Source organism: Octopus bimaculoides, chromosome 6, assembly GCF_046866305.1.
Source record: "Octopus bimaculoides isolate indiv1 chromosome 6, ASM4686630v1, whole genome shotgun sequence".
Classification (NCBI taxonomy): domain Eukaryota; kingdom Metazoa; phylum Mollusca; class Cephalopoda; order Octopoda; family Octopodidae; genus Octopus; species Octopus bimaculoides.
Genome location: NC_142933.1, coordinates 27,496,747 through 27,519,548, shown reverse-complemented (window position 1 = coordinate 27,519,548; position 22,802 = coordinate 27,496,747). Strand labels below are relative to the sequence as shown.

General features: G+C 41.3%; 1 protein-coding gene and 1 long non-coding RNA gene across 8 annotated transcripts; one reads left to right on the top strand and one right to left on the bottom strand.

Annotated features, from left to right (window-relative positions):
* Nucleotides 1–20,711, top strand: LOC106869799 (uncharacterized). 7 transcript variants are annotated; one of them, XM_052968948.2, is made up of 3 exons: nt 40–58; nt 11,500–11,566; nt 18,113–20,711. In XM_052968948.2, exon 3 carries the CDS (start codon nt 18,403–18,405, stop codon nt 20,014–20,016), a length of 1,614 nt encoding a protein of 537 aa, XP_052824908.1. In that variant the 5' UTR covers nt 40–58; nt 11,500–11,566; nt 18,113–18,402; the 3' UTR covers nt 20,017–20,711. The 7 variants fall into 7 exon arrangements, with proteins under 7 accessions (XP_089209786.1, XP_052824908.1, XP_052824907.1 ...); XM_052968947.2 differs by lacking the exon at nt 40–58 and adding an exon at nt 9,390–9,576; XM_089353658.1 differs by lacking the exon at nt 40–58 and adding an exon at nt 9,584–10,026.
* Nucleotides 10,362–16,275, bottom strand: LOC149134993 (uncharacterized). Its single transcript, XR_016242190.1, has 3 exons — nt 14,265–16,275; nt 11,396–12,826; nt 10,362–11,234 (listed from the first exon to the last, which is right to left on the bottom strand). It is a non-coding gene; the product is annotated as an uncharacterized LOC149134993 (long non-coding RNA).
* Nucleotides 20,712–22,802: the final 2,091 nt, after the last annotated feature.

The window sequence follows — 22,802 nt, the reverse complement described above, 5'->3', positions numbered from 1 at the left end:
CTTTTTTTTGTTGTTTAAATGCCGGGATTGATGGAATCAGAACTAATTAAGTATCGAGGTTGGTTTAATCTAATATATAATGATCTTTATCACCTGAAAGGCACAAAAAAAAAAACATTTTGTCGTTATTATTAAGAATCTTGTCTTATACTTCCATTCACATCAGGATGAATTATAAAAACTGTTTGACTGACACTTTATGCTGTCCGCCTCGGATCTTTTTGGTTTGACGGGCAACACTTGTTTTCTTAACGAAACACTTTCAAACTTGGGACACTGGTAGAATGTGTCATATAAAACAACTTTTTCTCTTAGCCTTCTTATTCAAAAAATTGTACATCGCAAGTTATTTCATGTTAAAGTTGTCGTATTTCTGTAATTTCAACAAATCACTGACGTCTATTCAGCTGAATACAGTCAGTGCTCTTTTGTAAACAATAATTTTTTCCCGGTCATAAAAATGTTATCCCCTGTGACATATTTCATCCGGTTTAATCGTAATTTATACGCATATATTGTTTATATAATAAATTACGCTGTGCGTATCTGTGTGTGTAACAATTTTTCGCTAGTACTCAGTTACACATTTTCTAAATGATGGTAGAGTTTGATTTGAAGAAGAACTAGAGTTCGGGTTCTAGAGTTAGGGTTAGTTTTAGGGTTACGGTTAGGGTTGCCATAACCTCACTCATAACCCTAAAACCCTATAACTCATAACCATAACCCTATAGGAAAGTTGGTTATACATCATTAGATGTATACCTGACTTTCCTATATAAAATTAATGAATGTAGGAGTGGCTGTGTGGTAAGTAGCTTGCTTACCAACCACATGGTTCCGGGTTCAGTCCCACTACGTGGCACCTTGGGCAAGTGTCTTCTACTATAGCCTCGGGCCGACCAAAGCCTTGTGAGTGGATTTGGTAGACGGAAACTGAAAGAAGTCCGTCGTATATATGTGTATATATGTATGTGTGTGTATATGTTTGCGTGTCTGTGTTTGTCCCCCCAACATCGCTTGACAACCGATTCTGGTGTGTTTACGTCCCCGTAACTTAGCGGTTCGGCAAAAGAGACGATAGAATAAGTACTAGGCTTACAAAGAATAAGTCCTGGGGTCGATTTGCTCGACTAAAGGTGGTGCTCCAGCATGGCCACAGTCAAATGACTGAAACAAGTAAAAGAGTAAAAGAGTATGACGGAACGCTGAACTCCAGACTATCAACTTAAACAACATTTATTCAGGTGGTAAATATATACATCTTGTTGACAGTTGTTACAGCTTCTGTGTGTGTGAGCATAGTTGTTAGGACGTTGGTATGTAGATGTAAGCGAGCTGTCGAGCGTAGTTCGAAAGATGAAGAGAGACAGCTAAACACGTAAAGAGACTGTCTCCAGAGTTGGAATGTTGGAGACACTGCTTGACACGTCCATGCTCATGGCCGGCCGACCGAGAAAGAGATAGAATTAAGCGGGAAAGCTTGCTTGTTTAATTCCACGCATGCGTGAGACTACGCATGCGCACGGCGTTACTACAACCCCAACCCTAACCCTAACTCTAAAATCCGAACCCTAACCCTAAACTAGAGTTTGATTTGAAGAAGATTTGGCTGCTATTTCTAGGAAATGAAGCATTTGGTGGAGGTGCATTAATAATTCTACCAGCTGCAATAACAAGTGCAGGCAATATTCAAGTATTTTGATGGCTTTTTCCCCTTTGTTTACGAACAGTCTAGTTAATCGGAAATGTCAGAACTAACGGGGATTAATACCATATACACCGTCACAGCACTAACTGCCACACACACGCCTCAACTTCTTACATACAGACTCTTCCTATTGTGTACTCAACAAACCGGCAAATGCTCACACGTGTTACTGACTCTTTCTATCTGCTGTATATCACGCATACACATACATGTATCACTTACAACAATAAATAATACTGTTATTCATCTTATACGGTTGTGTTCAATATCGTCTTCCTTACTGGTCATTTACGAAATCACTATGTTATCGAAGTATAACATATATATATCATCATTTGATATAATTTTGTGTTCGACCGTGTGACACGTTTAAGAAAGGAGCCCTGTTTTTCCATTCGTCACCATTTCTCCTTTTGGGTTCGCACGGTCGTTCTTACATGTTTCAGGATGGTACTGTGACGAGTCGTTGTTGAAAGCAATATGGTTGGGCTGACTGTAGCCATACGAGCGGCTATACCGCGCACAGTAAGCTGTGTGGTGCTGTCGACAAGTCGTCTATTTTGTACGTCTACTAGGAGACCGAAATGATGCAGGAAATCGTCTCCTAAGATAGGGGTCGGCAGTTTGGCGATGACAAATACCCACTGGAAGGTGCGGTGTAGTCCCAAGTTCAGCGTTAGGGACTGTTCACCGTAGGTTTAGATTGGCGAGTGATTAACTGCCTGAAGACAGACTGGTGTCTCCTTTCGTTTTCCTGAAATGCTGGAAACAGGGACTACGCTGACTTCCGCGCCGGTGTCAATCAGGAAACGTGTGCCTGTTACACAATCGAAAACGAAAAACAGGCGACTTTGTGGGTGCGAACCAGGAACTTCCGTCGCATTCAGTTCCTGGCTGTACCGTTTCCCGAACTGGGTGATGCGAATGAGCATGGGGTGGTACATTTCCGCGCCTGTGTTCCGAACTTTCGGTGGTACCAGCACGTGTCGTGTGAGTTGCGACTAGCACTGGGACTGCGGGATCGGCTACTAGGTCGACGCGATCGACTGCTGCTTCGGCGCTGGATACCACGCGATAAGGCTTGTATCTGGTCTGTCAGGGCCTGTATCTGTGAAGCTCGCTGAGTGACCACCAATGCACGCAAGTCGGAAATTTCCGAATCACTGGACGACGAAAGGAAAGGGTTGGGGGAAGGAATCGCTGCCTGGAATGCCATGTCGGTAGGAGAAATGTTCACCGCTGGATTCTGATCTGTGAGAGCCATTGTGTTCGCAGGAATTCTGAGTTGTTTCGTTGACAGATGATGTGCAGGGTGTTATTCTTCGGTTGAAGCTGGATCCATGGAAGGCCGGAATTCTGTGACGGGGTCACCAAAATGTAGTGGGGTCACCAAAATGTGGTATGTTTTTGTTTAGTGTCGGTGCGATAGGCATGTGTTTGCCTGTGAAATGACAAAGTGATAACTTGTTTAACTATAACATTTTTTTTATTTGCTGGTGTTAATAAACAATATTTGCCACTACATTCAATTTTGGCAACTTGCTTCGAGTTGCTAGAAAAATGATGGAACCAGGATACATCTGGAGTAGATGTACCCGAAGACTACATATGTTCGTGTGTGTGTGTTCGTTCTTTCATCTTGAATAGCAGGCAACAGATCTCTTTCTCATAGTAGCAGGACACTGATTCAGTCTGCGAGCATCACAGTCTCCGTCTCTGTCTCTCTGTGTCCCTGGTGTCTTGTTGACCACTTTATTTATAAGAATCGTAGCAGCTAGAAGGACAGACATACTGCAGCAGGCTTAGTACCTAAGTAGGCCAGTTGCTGTCCAGTTGAACTTCGCCTGACATCTATAAGGTCGAAGGTTAAAAGGAGATCATTAATCACTTTTTGACAGGACAAAGAAAACCTGCTTTTCGCGCCTGTTGATCGAGATGTTTGAACAGCCGAGAATTCTTAGATTCGGTTTCGAATCTAGGCTTGGAGAAGGAAGTGTTAATTTTTACAAATTCATTAATTATTTTTTTTACTTGAGTGTAATGGAAAAAAGTTTGGAAAAAATTTTTAGATTCATTTATTTTTCGTTTGAGTAATGGAAAAAGGTTTCAAACAAGATCCCATGTATCATGGTGAGAGAAACAAATTCATAAATACGGTGTTGGATATGGTTTCACTATGGAAAAAAAGTTAAGAGTAATTTAGCTGTTATTTTTAGCACATCTCCACCGTTGAGGGTAAGAGTTGTACTGAATGTTTTACAGTGTAGGAAAGTGGTTATACACCATTAGGTGTACACCCGCTTCCGTACATTAAATTCTGAAGAAACAACGTAACGCAGATTCCGATCCATCAACACAACAATATTTATTTACAGAGGAAATAGGCAGGTTGCTGAGACGCCTTCTGAATGATTTCCGTGGTCATTTGTGAAACTCTGGTGCTGACATGTGAGAGAGCTCTGTGGGACGTCTAACCTCTTCGTCGGCCGGCGAGAAAAGAGAATGAATAAGGGCGCCAAACTTGGATATTGATGACTACGCATGCGCACGAGACAACGCGTTACTACAACAGTATAAAAAAGAAAAAACCGGTGGAAGATGGACCTGTTCCAGAAAAGTGTTCTTAAATATAGATACGGAGTACCCACATTCTCTTTTAGACTGCCGACGTCGTCGCACCAACTTACGGCAGCGCTACAAGTTTGTCCCTTAAAGAGTTATTGGTGACCGACATCAGGAACAGGTATACAGTCTTCCGGGTCATCAGAAACTTGGGTATAATTTTGCAGCCTCCAAAAGAAAATTATGAAGTAGTTGGGTTGGTGGTGAGACGGCTCTCAGGAAAAGCATCCGAACGACGTACTGCTTCAGATGGCGAAACCTTATTCCGGGTCGAATAATGTGCTTCTTGGGGCTTTTCCATAGCTGCTCAATATTGTGCGTGTCAATAGATGGGTTAAGGGGATCACTGTGGTTAATCTTATAGTGCGTATAGCCCAGGTTGTTCAGGTTACTATAGGTATGCTGACAGTCGCTATAGATTATTGATCCCTGTCTGATGTAGCGGGTAATGAATTGAATGAGAGTTTTAACATCCCGTCTGTCGCCCTCGTCACATTCAGTTGACAGTGGAACCACGAATGCTTTTTTGGTCAACTGTTCCAGTCCGCCAAAAAGCCAAACCGTTTTTACAATGCTGCTGCGTTGGAATTTCCGGCGGACCAGAACCGTTTCGTCAATCTCAACTTCAACTCCCGGTCCTCCTATCACATTTTGGTGGTTTTCTGCCCAAAACTGGCAAACCTCTGCACACAAAAATAACCATTCTATGGAGGTTTGACAGGAGAGTCCAAGGTTTTTAACAGAGTTTATTGGCGTCGCCGGTAGGATACATGCTTACTTTACCGTAAAATTATTCATCGTAATAACAATGGCTGAAAAACAGACAGTAGAACTTATTAAATTGTTTAGGGAACAAATGGACAAGCAAATGCAACAACATCAGAGAGATATGGACGCTCTGTTAAAACTGTTTGGTGCTCGACAAGTTGAAGGCGATTCTAGTGGCTATTTTTCAGCTGCTTCAACAACAGTGTCGATTCCACCATTTACTGCATTTGATTCAGCGACAGAACTATGGCCTGATTACTGGTCAAGATTCCGTACGTTTGTGGCTGCTAATGCTGTACCTGAAAAACGCATGGCACAAGTGTTCCTGACCAATCAGACTGCTACTGTTTACAAACAACTTGCTAATCTGGCTACCCAACAAAATCCGCCTAAAGATATCAACAACTTGATAATGGACGAAATCGTTGACTTCATGAAGGAACAGTTCGACCCAAAACTTTTCATTGTGAGAGAGCGTTTCAAGTTTTGGAGTGATATGCAGCGGAAGCCAGGCGAAACTCTCCAGAAGCTGGCAGCACGTATACGCCAGGATGCAGCTACCTGTGATTTTCCAGCGATCACCAACCCACAGGATGAAGCTCTGAGACAGAGATTCATATGTTCGGTTAACAATGAAGCGGTTCTGAAGGCGCTTTTTAAGATAAAAGACTCAGAACTAGATTTTGCCCGTGCTGTCCAGGTTGCCATTGAGACTGAAGACGCAGCAAAGGTTGCAAAAGAAACTGTATACGGTTCCAAAACCAAGCAGGTGTACAAGGTCCAGCAGAACAGGAATAAGAGTCCTCAAAAGAAACATCAGCAGTCTTATTCCACAAACCAGGAGAAATGCTATCGATGTGGAAAGGCCCACAAAGCAACAGACTGTCCTTTCAGGGAAACCAAATGTCATTTTTGTGACAAAAAGGGTCATTTGCAAGCGGTGTGTAGGAAAAAACAACATCAGCAACGCAATGGCCATTCACAAACTCCCGTGAAAAGAATCACAAAAGCTGAGCTAGTCAAGGCGATCCTAGGTGAAGTTTCCCGAGACACTCATAGTTTAATTGTGCCAGTAACAATCCAGAACAGACTGTTCACAATGGAATTGGACACTGCTACTACAGGCAATTTTGTTTCCTTGTCGGTCTGGAAACAACTTGGAAGACCAAAGCTGCAAGATGTCAAGCATCGCTATGAATCTGCCAGCAAGCACAACCTGCCTGTTCTAGGAACTTTCATGGGCCAAACCAAGGATCCAACAACTGGTAAGCAGGATCTTATACCTTACATAGTCACCAAGATCTCTGATCTTAATTTGCTGGGTCGGAATGCTATCCAGACTCTGGGAATTTCCGTAGACACTGCTCTAGGTTTGAAAAGCATAGACAGCCAAGCTAAGAGGGAAGGTGCAGAAGGGATGTATCCAAAGACCTCAAGCGAGCCCTATGTTTCCCTGCAGCAAGATTGTCACAACATGTGTGATGAATTTCCAGATCTTTTCAAGCAAGAATTGGGATGTCTCAAGAACTTTGAACTGGAAGTGAAGTTCAAATCGGACGCAACACCAGTCTTTCACAAGGCACGTCCGGTCCCATTTGCTCTTCGTGATGACCTGGCCAAAGGTTACGAAGAAGGCATCGCCAAGGGAATCTGGAAGCCTGTTCAATTCAATGAATACGGAACGCCAGTGGTACCGATTCGTAAAGCACACGCTTCAAGCAACCTGAAGCCCAAACTACGGATTTGTGGTGACTACTCTGTGGGAATTAATGACCAACTTGCTGATCACCGTCATCCAATGCCACTCCCTGCTGAACTGATGCAGAAACTCGGAGGTGGATTCGGATATACAAAGATAGACCTTGCTGATGCCTATAATCAGATCAAACTGGCTCCAAAATGTCAACGCAGACTCGCACTCAGCACTCACCGTGGAGTACTCCTGCAACAACGACTCCCTTTCGGAATCAAGTCAGCACCTGGTTACTTTCAGGAGATCATGGAAAACCTGACCCATGATCTACCTGGAGTGGCCGTCTTCCAGGATGACATGCTCGTCAGTGGGAAAGATGCAAACAGTCACTTAAACAACCTAAAGTGTCTGCTCACACGTCTAAGCGACAATGGACTCAGATGTCGCCGTGAAAAGTGCCAGTTTGCACTACCCAGTGTAGAATACCTTGGACACATTTTGTCGGCTGAAGGGATCACTAAGGGATCCAAAGTCGCAGCAGTCTTAAAGATGCCATCTCCAACGAACGAATCAAGCTTGAAATCTTTCCTAGGTTCAGTTCAGTTTTATGGAAAGTTTATCCCAAACCTAGCCAGTATAGCAGAGCCACTCTATTGCCTTACAAAAAAGTCAACTATTTGGAAGTGGGGAGATGAGGAACAGTCAGCTTTTGATCACTTGAAAAATGTACTTTCATCAAGTCAAGTTCTGATACACTTCGATCCAAACAAAACTTTGGGACTGGCTTGTGACGCATCAAACGTTGGTATTGGAGCAGTCCTGTTTCACCGCTATCCTGATGGAAGCGAGCGCCCAATATCCAATATGTCCAAGACTCTCACTTCTGCACAGCGTAACTACAGTCAAATTCAAAAGGAAGCCCTAGCTATCATATTTGGCTTGCAGAAGTTTTACCAATATTTGTACGGTCGTAAATTCGTACTCGTGACTGACCACAAGCCACTGACATCACTATTCAGTCCGAGGAAAGGGACGCCACTTCTCGCTGCTAACAGACTAGCACGATGGGCCCTGTGGCTGAACCAGTTTGACTACACCATTGAATATCGGAAATCAGCAGATCATGGCAATGCTGATGCCCTCAGTCGCTTGCCATTCGGTGATGACAACGACTTTGACAGAAAGGAAAATGGTGAAGACATAGACATGGTGTGTGCCATCAAAGCTCTTAGTATTCAAGTCCAACCTGTGGATGCTAACGTCCTCCGTCAAGAGTCAGGGAAAGATCCAGTGATATCTGCAGTGATGCGCTACGTCCGTGAAGGCTGACCACCAAAGAACATGGAGATCAATGACGAAGTCAACAAGTTCCGTAAGTTATCAAACTCACTTAGTATCTGTCATGGATGCCTTATACATGGATCTAGAGTTGTGATTCCACATAGCTTGCAGCCAAAGATCCTCAATCTTCTGCATCTTGGACATTTTGGCATGGAACGCATGAAACAACTAGCAAGAACTGCTGTTTATTGGCCTGGTATCGATGCTGCTATAGAGATAGCCAGTCGACGATGTGATTCATGTAACGAACATCAAAGGCAGCCATCTAAGCCTCCAGTTCACCCATGGATGTTACCAGAAAAGCCGTGGAGCCGCTTACATCTGGACCATGCAATAAATTTTATGGGTAGAGATTGGCTGGTGATCACAGATGCTTATTCCAAGTACCCATGCATTCATCCTACTTCCTCTACATCCTCCAAAGCCACTTTAAATCTGCTTGAGGAAGACTTTGCGCACTTCGGATTTCCTCACACACTGGTCACCGATAACGCACCAACTTTTACGTCTGAAGAGTTCCAGAGCTGGTGCAAAGAACGCGGGATCACACACCTGACAGGGGCACCTTACCACCCAGCTACCAACGGAGCAGCGGAACGTTTGGTGCAGACCTTCAAACAAGCTCTGAGGAAGTCTTCTCTTCCGCCGACACGAGCACTTCAAGAATTCTTGATGCAGTACCGGAGAACACCGACATCCTGTGGATTCTCTCCAAGTGAACTTTTGAATCACCGGCAGATACGAACAAGGATTGATTCTCTGCTGCCATCGCCAGTACACATTGCTCAAGGCAAACAGTCTAAGGAAGCACATAAGTCTCAGGTGACTCCAAGCTCGGCTGATGTCGCTAAAGTTACCAGGCAGTACAAGGCCGGAGATCCTGTGTATGCACTATACTATGGACCTCGCCGAGACAAAGATCCCCGATGGGTACCAGCGATCATTAAGAAGTCATTGGGTACTCGCTGCTTTAACGTGAAGGTCATACCTCATGGCCCGATGTGGAGACGACACTGGGAACAGCTGCGACCGCGGTACACAACTGAGGAAGACAATGAACCTGGTGATGCAGAAAACACTGTATTTGAATTTGCAACAGATCACCCGATGGAGATCTCGGAAACTGTGCCACTAACACAAAGACAAACCAGACCCAAGACCATGTTACCCGTTCCAGAGTATGGACCAGACAACCCAAGACGGTCCAAGAGAACCCGTAAAACCCAAGAGAGACTTTGCTGTTGATACTTCTTGTGTAGCATCAATTTCAGTGGGGAGGTGTTATATGGACTGTTAGATATGTAATTCGTCTGACGTTCCGTGTGTCATGTGGTTCGTCTGAGTTCATTGTTTCATTGTTGTTGTCTTGTGGGACTGTCGTAGTAAAAGGTCTTTGATATATATATGGCGGACATGACTTTTGTTTATTCATAACGAACATTGGGTGAGTGCGTTCTTTGTATGTAATTGAACAATAAATGTAATAATTAAATTATATAACTCGTTGTGTTATCTCTGCGAGTCACCCGAGGGAAACATAACAGTTTTCTATTACCGATTTGTGTGTCCAAGATGTCCTGAGAAAGTGGCCCACAAAAGCCAAAAACTTCGAAGGCGGAAGATGGACTTGTTGCAGAAAAGTGTTCTTAAACATAGATACGGAGTACTCACATTCTCTTTTAGCCTGCCGACGTCGTCGCACCAACTTACGGCAGCGCCACATGTTTGTCCCTTTGCGCAAAATACACGGGGTATTGCAGGTCGGACAATTCCGAGTAAGTGGCAGGACGCCGTGTTCGGTTAAAAACGCAATAGATGCTTCATCATTCTCGTAGAAACGCCGAATACCGTCATATAGAGTGATATCACAAGAGTCGCAGCGAGCCATGCTATAGTAAGTAAGTCTTCGAAAATGAACAACCTTTCAGAAGTGAACCAATTCGGACGATCCTATTGGCTATTCACCGCAATTTAAGCACACTCAAACAAACTCACGTGTGTAAATGTAATTTTTTTTTGGGGGGGGGGGGGAAATCAATTCTGAATTGACGGGCACCACTTGTTTTCTTAACAAAACACTTTCAAACTGGTAAAATGTGTCATATAAAACATCTTTTACAAAAGTTTTTATCTGTTCTATAACACAAAATATACAAGTATACGAAGTTTGAAAGTGTTTCGGTACCAAAAACACTACATAAAACATAAATGAAAAGTGGTGCCCGTCAATTCAGAAAGATCCTTTTTTTGTTAGACAAATGCACAAAATTTTTTTTTCCGTTAATTTTTTTGTTGGAAGTTATGAGGCAACAAACTCGTGGGATGGGGTACTCATCTGCAGTTATGCCACATCTTGCTTCTTAAACTTTTTTTCCATTACTCAAATATGTTTATTGGGAGAAAATATTAAACAGACAGGGAAGATATCAAATGGTCGTGAGATGTACTAAAAACAACAGCTAAATCGCCCTTAACTTTCTTTCCATAGTGAAACCATATTCAACACTGTATTTATGAATTTGTTTCTCTCATCATAATACATGGTATCTTTTTTAAAACGTTTTGCTACTGCTCAAATGAAAAATAAATTAATCTTAAAATTTTGTATCAAACTTTTTCAATAACACTCAAGCTAAAAAATAATTTATGAATTTCTTTCTCTTCGAAAGCCCTCTTCCCACACCCACGGAAAAAAATTTTCCCCACAAATTTCTTTATAATCGTAATCTATGCAATTTTAAAGGTATTTATATAAAATTTCATTGAAAGATATCCATTTTCCTAAAAGTTATGAGAGAAAAAGTCGGATCGTGTGAATATCCCGCCGCGGTTCGTTGGCGCAAATTTTTGTTTTCATATTCGTTTAATACACGCTTTTCTACACCTATTACACTTTTTTTTGTGTGACTCTGTTTAAAATAATAACCAAAATTTTAACCGTAATCACTTTCATTCAGTTAATTTATTAAAATATTCCGTATTGTAGATTCTTTCTCCAAAAAAGTTTTGTTAATCATTATTTAATATTCGAAATAAGTCAATCTATTCAGGCGAGACGAGTAAATCGGTATCTAAAAAACACAGCTTGGTATCTGAGATATACTGAAACGAAATAAAAGAAAATATTATCGAAAATGCTCCTAAATTAGCAGAATGTGAAAATCTGAGTTAACGCTATATAATTATTGTTGACATTAGCAGAAAGCAATAGTAGAGAGGATGTTAATGTATGAAACATGTTTGACAATGTTTCTCAAACTTACGATTAGTTTTGTCTCTACATCCGGTCAGCCATATTTCGCTGTTTCTTTGTTGTATTTGTTGGTTTAGATGAGTTTATACTGATTACTATGCCTTTTGTATATAGAGAGGGTATGTACTACAAAAGAAGACTGTATTCGTGGGATTGAAGAGAAAGTAAACAATATGAAGAGGTAAGATAGCTTTCGTTTGACATGAAAGTTTATATTGTAAGTTTATGTTGGTAGTTTTCACTTGTTAACAATTATCTCAGTCATCCTTGTGTATCGAATGAAGAAAATGAAAAACAATATTTACTGTTGAGCTAGTTGTTGGGCCATCCCTTTCGAACCACAAATCAAATTGATCCAGCAAACTTATGATCAAATGTGTTCTACCTGTGTCCACCCTGTCTTCTGTTGTAGGTCGACATTGTCGAATGATATTCTTTTTTTATGAGATTATAAAGAGTAATTTGTTGAAAATTTGGCTGTTGTTTCTAGTAGGTGAAGCTGCCATAGAGTTTCGCACAAACTTTTAAGATAACGATCCACCTAAGCTTTTGCATGATAAAACACCTGTGTATAATAATTTAACATAGGTTTTCCATAGGTTGCTTGGCTTGATAGGAACCTGCAACTGCAGGGTACATTGAGCTCCAGTGTCAGCTATGGTTGGATGCCCTCCCTAATGTCACCACTAATGCCAGCCACTTTGTAGGGTGTACGAGGTGCGTTTTTTTCTCTTTTTTTTTGTGCCACTGGCATAGTAAGGTCGCCAAGAAGAGGAAAATGAAAAAATATGTCCCTTCCACTTAATGGAAGGGAGGTATTTGAGCTAGGGAGATGGCTTTATGTCAGGTGTTGATGAAACAAGCGCAAATGTCTTGCTACAGAGAAAATACTTAGCTACGTTGCATTATATAAGGGTAGATGAAAATAGCTGGGTAGAAGATAAGATGGTTGTGATGGGGGTGCCAGAACAAACTCTCATGATACCAGAAGGTGAACATAAGAGAGGATACGGACAGTAGATCAGGAAGAAGGCTTGGGTAGTTTAGTAAGTGAGGAGAAACTGATAGATGGTTAGAAATGGGGTAGAGTGAGTAAACAGAAGTGGGTGTGAGAAAAACCAGTATAGAGAGGGGTTAAGGTGAGAAAGATAGGAGTCTGTCAGAATGTTGGGGAATGATATACAAGTTGAAGGAGATGATGGCTATCGTGAGTGAGACGTGACGGCACATATGAGAGGGTGCTGAGAATGATGGCAGATATGAGAGGTGTTAAGATGAAGTATGGCAAAGGAGAGGGAGAAAACTGAAGGCACGGACGGGAAGGTGATTAGTGATATACACACATGTCATTATCCTCATTTAATGTCAGTTTTTTGTGCAAGCCAGAAGACAGTGCCAAGCTCTACTGTCTGGTTTGGTGCAGTTTCTACAGCTGGATGTCCTTCCTAACATGAACCACCTTACAGAATGTACTGAGTGTAGTTGCTTTTGACATGGTACCAGCTTCATGTGTGTATGTGTGTATATAAGTGGCTGTGTGGTAAGAAGTTTGTTTTGTGACCAGATGGCTCTAGGTTCTGTCCCACTGTGGGGAAGGCTACTGTAACCCTGGGCTGACCAGATCCTTTTGAGTGGATTTGGTACATAGAAATTGAAAAAAGCTTGTCATATACATATGTGTGTGTCTTTGTTTTTGTTCCCCCACCACTGCTTGCCAACTGGTGTTGGCTTGTTTACATCCCCATAACATAGCAGTTCAGCAAAAGATTCCCATAAAATAAATACAAGGCTTTAAAAACAGTAAGTACTGGGGTTAATTCACTCAACTAAAATTCTTCAAGGTGTAGCCCCAGCATGCCCACAGTCCACTGACACACACACACACACGCACATATATAGATAGACATATAATCGTTCATCATGTATGCGTGTGTATGTGTATATATATATATATATATATATATATATATATATACGTAAGCTCGCAAGGAATGAAGCCAGTATGCTCCGTTGGATGTGTAATGTCAATGTGAATACCCGTCAGAGTGTAAGTATCTTGAGAGAAAAGCTGAACATTAGAAGCATCAGTTGTGGCGTGCAAGAGAGACGATTGCGCTGGTATGGACATGTGGTGAGAATGGAGGAGGATAGCTGCGTGAAAAAGTGCCACACCCTAACAGTTGAGGGAACCCGTGGAAGAGGTAGGCCCAGGAAGACCTGGGCTGAGGTGGTGAGGCAAGACCTTCGTACATTGGGCCTCACCGAGGCGATGACTACGGACCGAGACCTTTGGAAATGGGCTGTGCGTGAGAAGACCCGGCAAGCCAAGTAAGATCGTTGCCAGTGCCCCTGGACTGGTTCTTGTGCGGGTGGCACATGAGATGTACCATTTTGAGCGTGGCCGTTGCCAGTACCGCCTGACTGGCTCCTGTAGGATTTTCGAGCGAGATCGTTGCCAGTGCCCCTGGACTGGCTTGTGCGGGTGGCACATAAAAGACACCATTTCGAGCGTGGCCGTTTTCGTGCGGGTGACACGTAAAAGCACCCACTACACTCTCTGAGTGGTTGGCGTTAGGAAGGGCATCCAGCTGTAGAAACTCTGCCAAATCAGACTGGAGCCTGGTGTTGCCATCCGGTTTCACCAGTCCTCAGTCAAATCGTCCAACCCATGCTAGCATGGAAAGCGGACGTTAAACGATGATGATGATGATGATATATAGGCATATAATCTAATCATTCATCATGTATGTCATCATCACCATCATTATTCAATGTCCATTTTCCATGCAGGCATGGGTTGGACTGTTTGACAGGAGTTGGCCAGCTGAAGAGCAGCCCATGCTCCAGTCTGTTTTGGCATGGCTTCCACAGCTGGATACCCTTCCTAATGCCAACCACTTTACAGAGTGTACTGGATGTTTTTATGCAGTAACAGCATGGGTACTTTTACGTGGCACCAGCATGGGTGCTTTTTATTTGACTCACACAGTTTGACTCACACAGTTTGACTCACACAGTTAGGAACCCTCAGCTGGCAAGGGGTGCGGAGGATACCCTGTATGCAAAGACAACCATGTTTTTACTTGACTTGACATGCCTTTTCAAACACAGCAAACCGCCAGGAGTCTCAGTCCCCTGTTATCCTCTGTGTGAGTCCCAATATCTGCAGATCCTTTCTCACAACTTCTCGGGTCTACCCCTTCCACATGTTCCCTCTACAATTAGAGATCGGCACTTCTTGAGTCAAGTGTCTTCATTCATATGCATTACATGGCTATACCAGCACAATCTTCTCTCTTACCCAGGTTTTTTCTTCAATCACTTACACTCTGTTGTATATGCACACTGACATTACCCATCCAATGGAGCATACTGGCATCATTTCTTTCAAGCTTTCACATATCCTCGGTAGCCTCAGCCTACTCACTGCTGTGTAGCATAGCTGTTTGTACACAGGCATCATACAACTTGTCTTTCACTCTGAGGGCGAGGCTCCTTGTTTCTAACAGAGGGAGTAACTCTCTGAATTTCGCCCAGCCTATTCTTATTCTAGCCATCATTCTTTCGGAACAACCTCTCCCACTACTAACTTGGTCACTTGAGTAACTGAAACTGTCTACTACTTCTAAGGATCTCCCCTGATATTTGGGGGAGTCTATTTTTTGTACATTCCTGGTGTTTACTGTACCTGTACATCTACCAGATATAAAGACTACTTTCTCTGTTAGTCTTCCACTGTTACTGCTGCACTTCTTATGTGTCCATGGCTTGCACTGGATACACCTTATGGAGTGTCTCCTGACACCTTTTTTTACATATTGAGCAGGGCCATTTCCCTGAAGGGATCTACTTATCAATATTTTGGTTTTTGTTAAATTAACTCTAATGCCACTTTGATTCTAGTCCGTGCTTCCATACCTGAAATTTCTTCTCTAATTGTGGTAGTGATTCAGCAATAGGAGCAAGTTCATCAGCCTAGAGGAGCTCCCAAGAGCAGCAGGTCTTAAATTCCTCAATTATAGCTTGGAGGACCATCATAAATAAGAGGGGGCTAAGAACCGAACTCAAGTGGACTCCTACTTGTACACTTGCTGTACTTATTGGTGACTCTCACCTTACTAACAGTATCCTTGTACATGGCTTTGTCATCTCTCACTAACCACTCATCTATCCCTAGCTTCCATATTGCCCACCAGATAAGGGAGAAGGGGACCCTGTCAAAGACTTTCTCCATATCAACAAAAGCCAGATACCGAGGTTTATTTTTGGCCAAGTACTTCTCTTGCAGTTGCCTCAGCATGAAGACAGCATCAGTGGTGCTTCTCCCTGGTGCAAATCCAAACTGCATCTCATCTATGCTAACTCTCTTTCTAATTAATTGAGCTATGACCCTTTCTCCAACTTTCATCACCTGGTACAACAATTTGATGCCTCTGTAATTATTTTTGTATAGGGCATTATTTTTGCCTTTGTAGCAGTTGATTATAATGCTGCTACACTAGTCATTGGGTATGACTCCTTTGTGGACAATTTGATTAACTATACAGGTGACCAGGTTATATGCTGCTTGCCATATATTTTAAGCATCCCAGTGTTGATTCCTGATGGGCTGGAGGCTTTCCCTGTCTTCATATCCTCAATTGCTTTATCTACTAAGCTACTGTCAGTTTGAATAGTCAGCCCCTCTGTTGGGTCCACATTAGGCAGGCTCTCTTCCCAAGCATTCTCTACATTCAGCAGCCTTTCATAGTGGCACTTCCAAGCCTCCTTCTTTGCAGAACCACTAACTGACACGCATGCATGCATATATACACTTTATGTACAGGGTGTTTTGGCTAAATTTGACTGTTTGCATAAAAGGTAAAGAAAACACTATATCCTATCCAAAAATAGAAGTATTTAAGAAATATCAAAAAATATCAACTCGATCATGACTGGAAGATAACAGTTTACTCAAAGTAACCATCCTCAGCTTTCACCACTGCCTCGTGATATCTCTGGAACCTAGTGCATGCATTCCTCTGTCTCTGAGATAATCTTTGAACACCTTGATTTTAGCTACCAGCTCAGCCTTGGTGTTGCAGGCAGAGCAGTTAGTGTTTTTATGAACCATGCTTCATAGATAGTAATCCCTAGGATTACTATCAGGGGAATTAGGAGGTCAGGAATTGGGGCTGGTGAAGTTATAGAAATTCTCTGTCAACTACTTCAGACTCTTTCTGAAAGCATGCCATGGAGCCAAATCCTATAGCCACACATATGGCCTTCTCCAGCCAGATTTTGATCACAGTCTCCATCAACTTCATATAGCTGTCTGAATTAAGCCTAAGGCCCTGTTCCAAGATGTGGGGTAATATGATGTCAGCCTCACTGGAGACACACCCAAAGACAATCACAGATTTAGGGAAACTTGGCTTTCATCATATGTGTGGCACCACTTGAATTGTAAGCAAGGCACCTGTTGTTCTGGATGTTTTGCAACTGGTCCTGGTTGAAGTTCTTTTCATCTGAGAAGAACCAGATCATCCCCAGCTCAGCAGGATGCCACAGCTTATTCAAGAGTTTCTTGGCATTGGCTATCAGAATTTGTCCCTTGCACCCCTTATATGTGTGGTAGTAAAGATCCTTATTCAGTACCAACTTCATGGTGGCGATTCCAACACCCATCTCTCTCACTAAAACCTGGATTCCCTTGTTCAGATCTTCCATCACCTTGTCCTGCTGTTGTATGAATTCCAATGTTTTGACACAGTCAGAACGCCTGCTATGTCCTGTTCTGCTGGTCATGGCTTTGTAGTCTCCATTGCAGTTGTTCGTGTCATATCTGCTGTCTTTACAGTGTTCACAGAACATTGAGCAGCAGTCATGATGTTGACAGTGTGAATCATCAGAATACAAGTTTCCCTTTTCCGATATTCAGATAGCTCCCAACCTTCCATGTCAGCTATCTTTTTTCTCAGCCACAACTTTAGTTTCAAGCTGTTCTTGAAAAAAGGAGACACAAAAAAATGCCAAATTTAGCTTGAACACCCTGTAATGTGTGTCTTTTTTAAGCCACTATATTTAAAAGTGTGGAGGCCCAGTGGTCAGGGCAGCAGACTCGCGGTCATAGGATTGCGATTTCGATTCCCAGACCGGGCGTTTTGAGTGTTTATTAAGCGAAAACACCTAAAGCTCCACGAGGCTCTTGCAGGGGATGGTGGCGAACCCTGCTGTACTCTTTCTCTCACTCTTACTTCCTGTTTCTGTTGTACCTGTAATTTAAAGGGTCAGCCTTGTCACACTGTGTCACGCTGAATATACCCGAGAACTACGTTAAGGGTACACATGTCTGTGGAGTGCTCAGCCACTTGCACGTTAATTTCACGAGCAGGCTGTTCCGTTGATCGGATCAGCTGGAACCCTCGACGTCGTAAGCGACTGAGTGCCAACAACAACATTTAAAAGTAAGGCATAATAAATTATATTTAAGTTGAACATCTAAAACAGATATATCTATCCAAAACTTCTGTTTCACTAATTGGTTAATAGAACTGACATAGTTCTTTTATAGTCTTTTAACTGCCAAGTCAGTATTTTAAAATTTCTTCCTAAGTGAAATCTACCTTTTAAGTGAGCATTGCAAATATAATTCATCATTATGTCTCACAGATACATAAATATAATGCCACTTTCAATCTTGTATCATATGAAGTTACATGCTAATAATGGTTTTCTTTAATTTCAGAACATTTGTGTCAGACTGTGGAGTTCTACCTGATAATGCCATCATTCAGTTGTGTTTGCTGAAATAACCAGTGTGTGGTGTTTATTAAAGTTGTCTGAGGATAGTGCGATGTAAGACAAACATATCTACAGTGAACAGTTATAATATATCTGATATTAGTGTGAAGTTAATGTTACATCAAATGCAAATTAGTTAATGGAAATGAACAGTTGACCAATGAAACATTTTTTTGTATGTTCTACATCACTTGAATAGAGACATCATTGTTATAAAGTTCTATTAATCTGACAATGTTTGAACCGGAAGAGAAACCATATAGATGCGATGTTTGCGGGGAGCTGTTTTCTATAAAGAGTAACTTTGATGCTCATAAGTGCACTCAAAAAGGTAAAAAAGTGTACCATTGTGAATATTGCAGGAAAGTCTTTTATCGAAAGTGTACATTAACAGATCACACACGTATTCACACAGGAGAGAAACCCTATGGCTGTGAAATCTGTGGGAAAGCATTTTCTTTTAGTAGTAATTTGTCCCGTCATATACGCATTCACACTGGAGAAAAACCACACAACTGTGATATCTGCGGAAAGGCATTTTCTTGTAACAGTGCGTTATCATATCACAAACGCATTCACACAGGAGAACTACCACACCACTGTCAAATCTGTGGAAAAGGATTTTCTTTTGTTAGTAAATTAGCTATTCATGTGCGTATTCACACTGGAGAGAAACCTTATAATTGTGAAATTTGTGGTAAAGCTTTTTCTTGTAATAATAAATTAACATATCACAAACGTATTCACACAGGGGAAAAACCCTACCACTGTGAAATTTGTGGAAAAGCATTTATTTTTAATAATCATTTAGCTTATCATAAACGAACTCACACTGGAGAAAAACCATACCAATGCAAAATTTGTGGAAAGGCATTTTCTTGTGGTAGTTATTTAAAAGATCATAAACGTATACACACAGGAGAAAAACCATATGATTGTGACATTTGTGGGAAAGCATTTTCAAGTAGTACACAGTTATCCAGTCATAAGCATAGGCACAGTGGAAGAACACCGTATCACTGTGGATTTTGTGGGAAAACATTTCCTCTGCAGAGTCAATTATCACTTCATAAAATTATTCACACAGGGAGTGAACCATATTCATGCGAAATTTGTGGAAAAACATTTTCTTTGAAGAGTAGATTAACTTTCCATAAAGTCGTTCACACAGTAGAAAGGCAAGGTGATAGTGGAATTTGTAGAAAAGAGTTTTTACAAAAGGTTCAGTTGAAAGATCAGAGGTTTAATCGCATTGAAAGAGTTTACCGTTGTGAAATATGTGACAAAGTATTTTCTCATAGCAGCAACTTAGCGGCCCATAGACGCCTTCATACAGGAGAAAATCTTTACCATTGTGAAATATGTGGGAAAAAATTTTCCTGTAACAGTAAACTAACAGATCATAAATGGAGTCACACGGGGGAAAAGCCATACCATTGTGAAATATGTGAGAAATCTTTTTCTCGAAAGTCAAATCTGTCTCGCCATAAACGCACTCATACTGGTGAAAAACCATATCAGTGTGAATTTTGTGAAAAAGCATTTCATAGAAAATGTCACTTATCAGAACATACGCGTATTCACACAGGAGAAAAACCATACCAATGTGAAATTTGTGACAAAACATTTTACAGAAAGGATCACTTGGCAGAGCATACACGTATTCACACAGGAGAAAAGCCTTACCAATGTGAAATTTGTGACAAAGCTTTTTCTAGTAGTAGTCACTTGTCATACCATATACGCATTCACACTGGAGAAAAACCATACCAGTGTGAAATTTGTGGTGAAGCATTTTCTAGGAATAGAAATTTAATACGTCATAAACAAATTCATACAAGAAAATAATCAAATTTGTGAAAGTGCCTTCCATTTAAATATAGATGAAATGTGCAAAGATTTAACACTAAAATTTGTGATATATTTTCTCAAAATTGTTCCTTATTTTTTTAATAAATTTATTAAGGAAAGAACACTTACTGTGATGTTCATAGAAAAAAAGCCTGCTTGGTTACTCTTGTACTTAATACCACATATTACCTTGCATTTGTTCCACTCAACCATTATTCAAATGTCAATTTAATAACATAGCTTATCATATACTATTGCCTGTATATTACATAATATGGTGACAGCAGTAGTGCTTAATTATAAATTTTTCATATTTATATTTCAATGCTTCATATTTGATTATTTAGCTCCTACTGATCATTTTCATTTTCTCCCAACTCCCTTTATCCTACTAGATGTAAGTAGCCAAGCAGATCCCTCTTCAAGAACCTACTCCCCCCCGACTTGGGGTTGTGTAAGCTGCATTGCAACCTCAATAGTACAGGCAGCACAAAAGAAGCTCCTGGTCCTCACTGTAAAGTGGTTGGCATTAGGAAGGGTATCCAGCCATAAAAACCATACCAAAGCAGACATTGGCTATTGATGCTGTCCTTGGACACATCAAAGCCTATCAAATTGTCCAACCCATGCCAGCATGGAAAATGGATGTTAAACAATGATGAAGAATAAACACTACTTCTTGATTGGATAAACCTGTTATTCCTTGACTGAATGTTATAATTTCTCTTATTTAACTCATTGTTTTTCTATACATATTCATAGATAATTTTATAAGGAAACTTTACAGGAATATATCTCAAAACCCTACTGTTTGATTTTGTTTGCTTTATGAAACTTCTATCATTTAGAAATCTGTTGGGAGTTAGGCTTTTGAAATAGTTTATAAAATGAATTACATCCCTGGTATTTAGTCAAGGTTTTTTAATATATTATTAAGTAGGCGCAGGAGTGGCTGTGTGGTAAGTAGCTTGCTTACCAACCACATGGTTCCGGATTCAGTCCCACTGCATGGCATCTTGGGCAAGTGTCTTCTACTATAGCCTCCGGCCGACCAAGGCCTTTTGTGAGTGGATTTGGTAGACGGAAACTGTGCCGATGGACTGGCTCCTGTGCAAGTGGCACGTAAAATACACCATTTTGAGCGTGGCCGTTGCCAGTACCGCCTGACTGGCCTTCATGCCGGTGGCATATAAAAGCACCCACTACACTCTCGGAGTGGTTGGCGTTAGGAGGGGTATCCAGCTGTAGAAACTCTGCCAAATCAGACTGGAGCCTGGTGTAGCCATCTGGTTCACCAGTCCTCAGTCAAATCGTCCAACCCATGCTAGCATGGAAAGCAGACGTTAAATGATGATGATGATGATGATGATGATATATATATATATATATGTGTGTGTGTGTGTCTGTGTTTGTTCCCCTAGCATTGCTTGACAACCGATGCTGGTGTGTTTATGTTCCCGTCACTTAGTTCGGCAAAAGAGATCGATAGAATAAGTACTAGGCTTACGAAGAATAAGTCCCGGGGTCGATTTGCTCGACTAAAGGTGGTGCTCCAGCATGGCCACAGTCAAATGACTGAAACAAATAAAAGAGTATTAGTAATTAGTAGCTGTATTTGTGTTGTCTGGGTTAAAATTTTCAATACCAATCTTATTGAAACTGCTTTTGGGACTGCATATTTAGAGGGCTACTTGATGTATCATTAACCCACGAAAAAAAAAGAGTTAAACTATAGAGTCATTGTTATGATTATATAATTAAAGCAACTCTATATGTATGTAATTTGGGATTGAATTATGATTTGCCTTGTTAAGATTTAACCAATTTCAGATGAATTGCTAAACATTTGTCATCCAATGACATGAGTTGTCAAGGCAGACACAGCTTCAATGAATAAAAAAGTTAATGATACACACAGTATAGGCGCAGGAGTGGCTGTGTGCTAAGTAGCTTGCTTACCAACCACATGGTTCCAGGTTCAGTCCCACTACGTGGCATCTTGGGCAAGTGTCTTCTACTATAGCCTCGGGCCGACCAAAGCCTTGTGAGTGGATTTGGTAGACGGAAACTGAAAGAAGCCCATCGTATATATATATATATATATATATATATATATATATATATATATATATATATATATATATATATATATATATGTGTGTGTGTGTGTGTGTGTGTGTCTGTGTTTGTCCCCCTAGCATTGCTTGACAACCGATGCTGGTGTGTTTATGTCCCCGTCACTTAGCGGTTTGGCAAAAGGGACCGTTAGAATAAGTACTAGGCTTACAAAGAATAAATCCCGGGGTCGATTTGCTCGACTAAAGATATGTTACCTGAATAAAAAAAATAAATAACCAGGATGCTTTTAATCATAGGTTTGCTCAGTTAGGGCTGACTGGGAGCTAAACTAAATTACCTATTAGTTGTGTTAGCCCTATTCCAAATGTAGAAGCAGTATTGCATTGTGGGTATTTCCTGTGCCTTGTGAAGGGTTAACAGTTGTTGGGTGATAAAGTATTTTCTGATTTTGAAGAGTAAGAGCAGCTTTTGTCAAGATAGTGCTTGTTACATTGAGGATGTGCTTTCAAATGGAAGGATTCTTAACTCTTTCTTTACTTAGTAATAGCGTTGCACTGCCTTCTAGGTTATAATCGATTATATTAACCCCAGAAGCATAAAAGTGGATTTGAAGGAAAGCACTCATGCTCACAAGCCATATAGAGTTAAACTATAGTAGAAGACGCCCAAGGTGCCACGCAGTGGGACTGAACCTGGAACCATGT

What these genes read in the sequence shown, in the direction of transcription:
- LOC106869799 (XM_089353660.1), top strand. Translation starts at nt 18,403, where the DNA reads ATGTTTGAACCGGAAGAGAAACCATATAGATGCGATGTTTGCGGGGAG.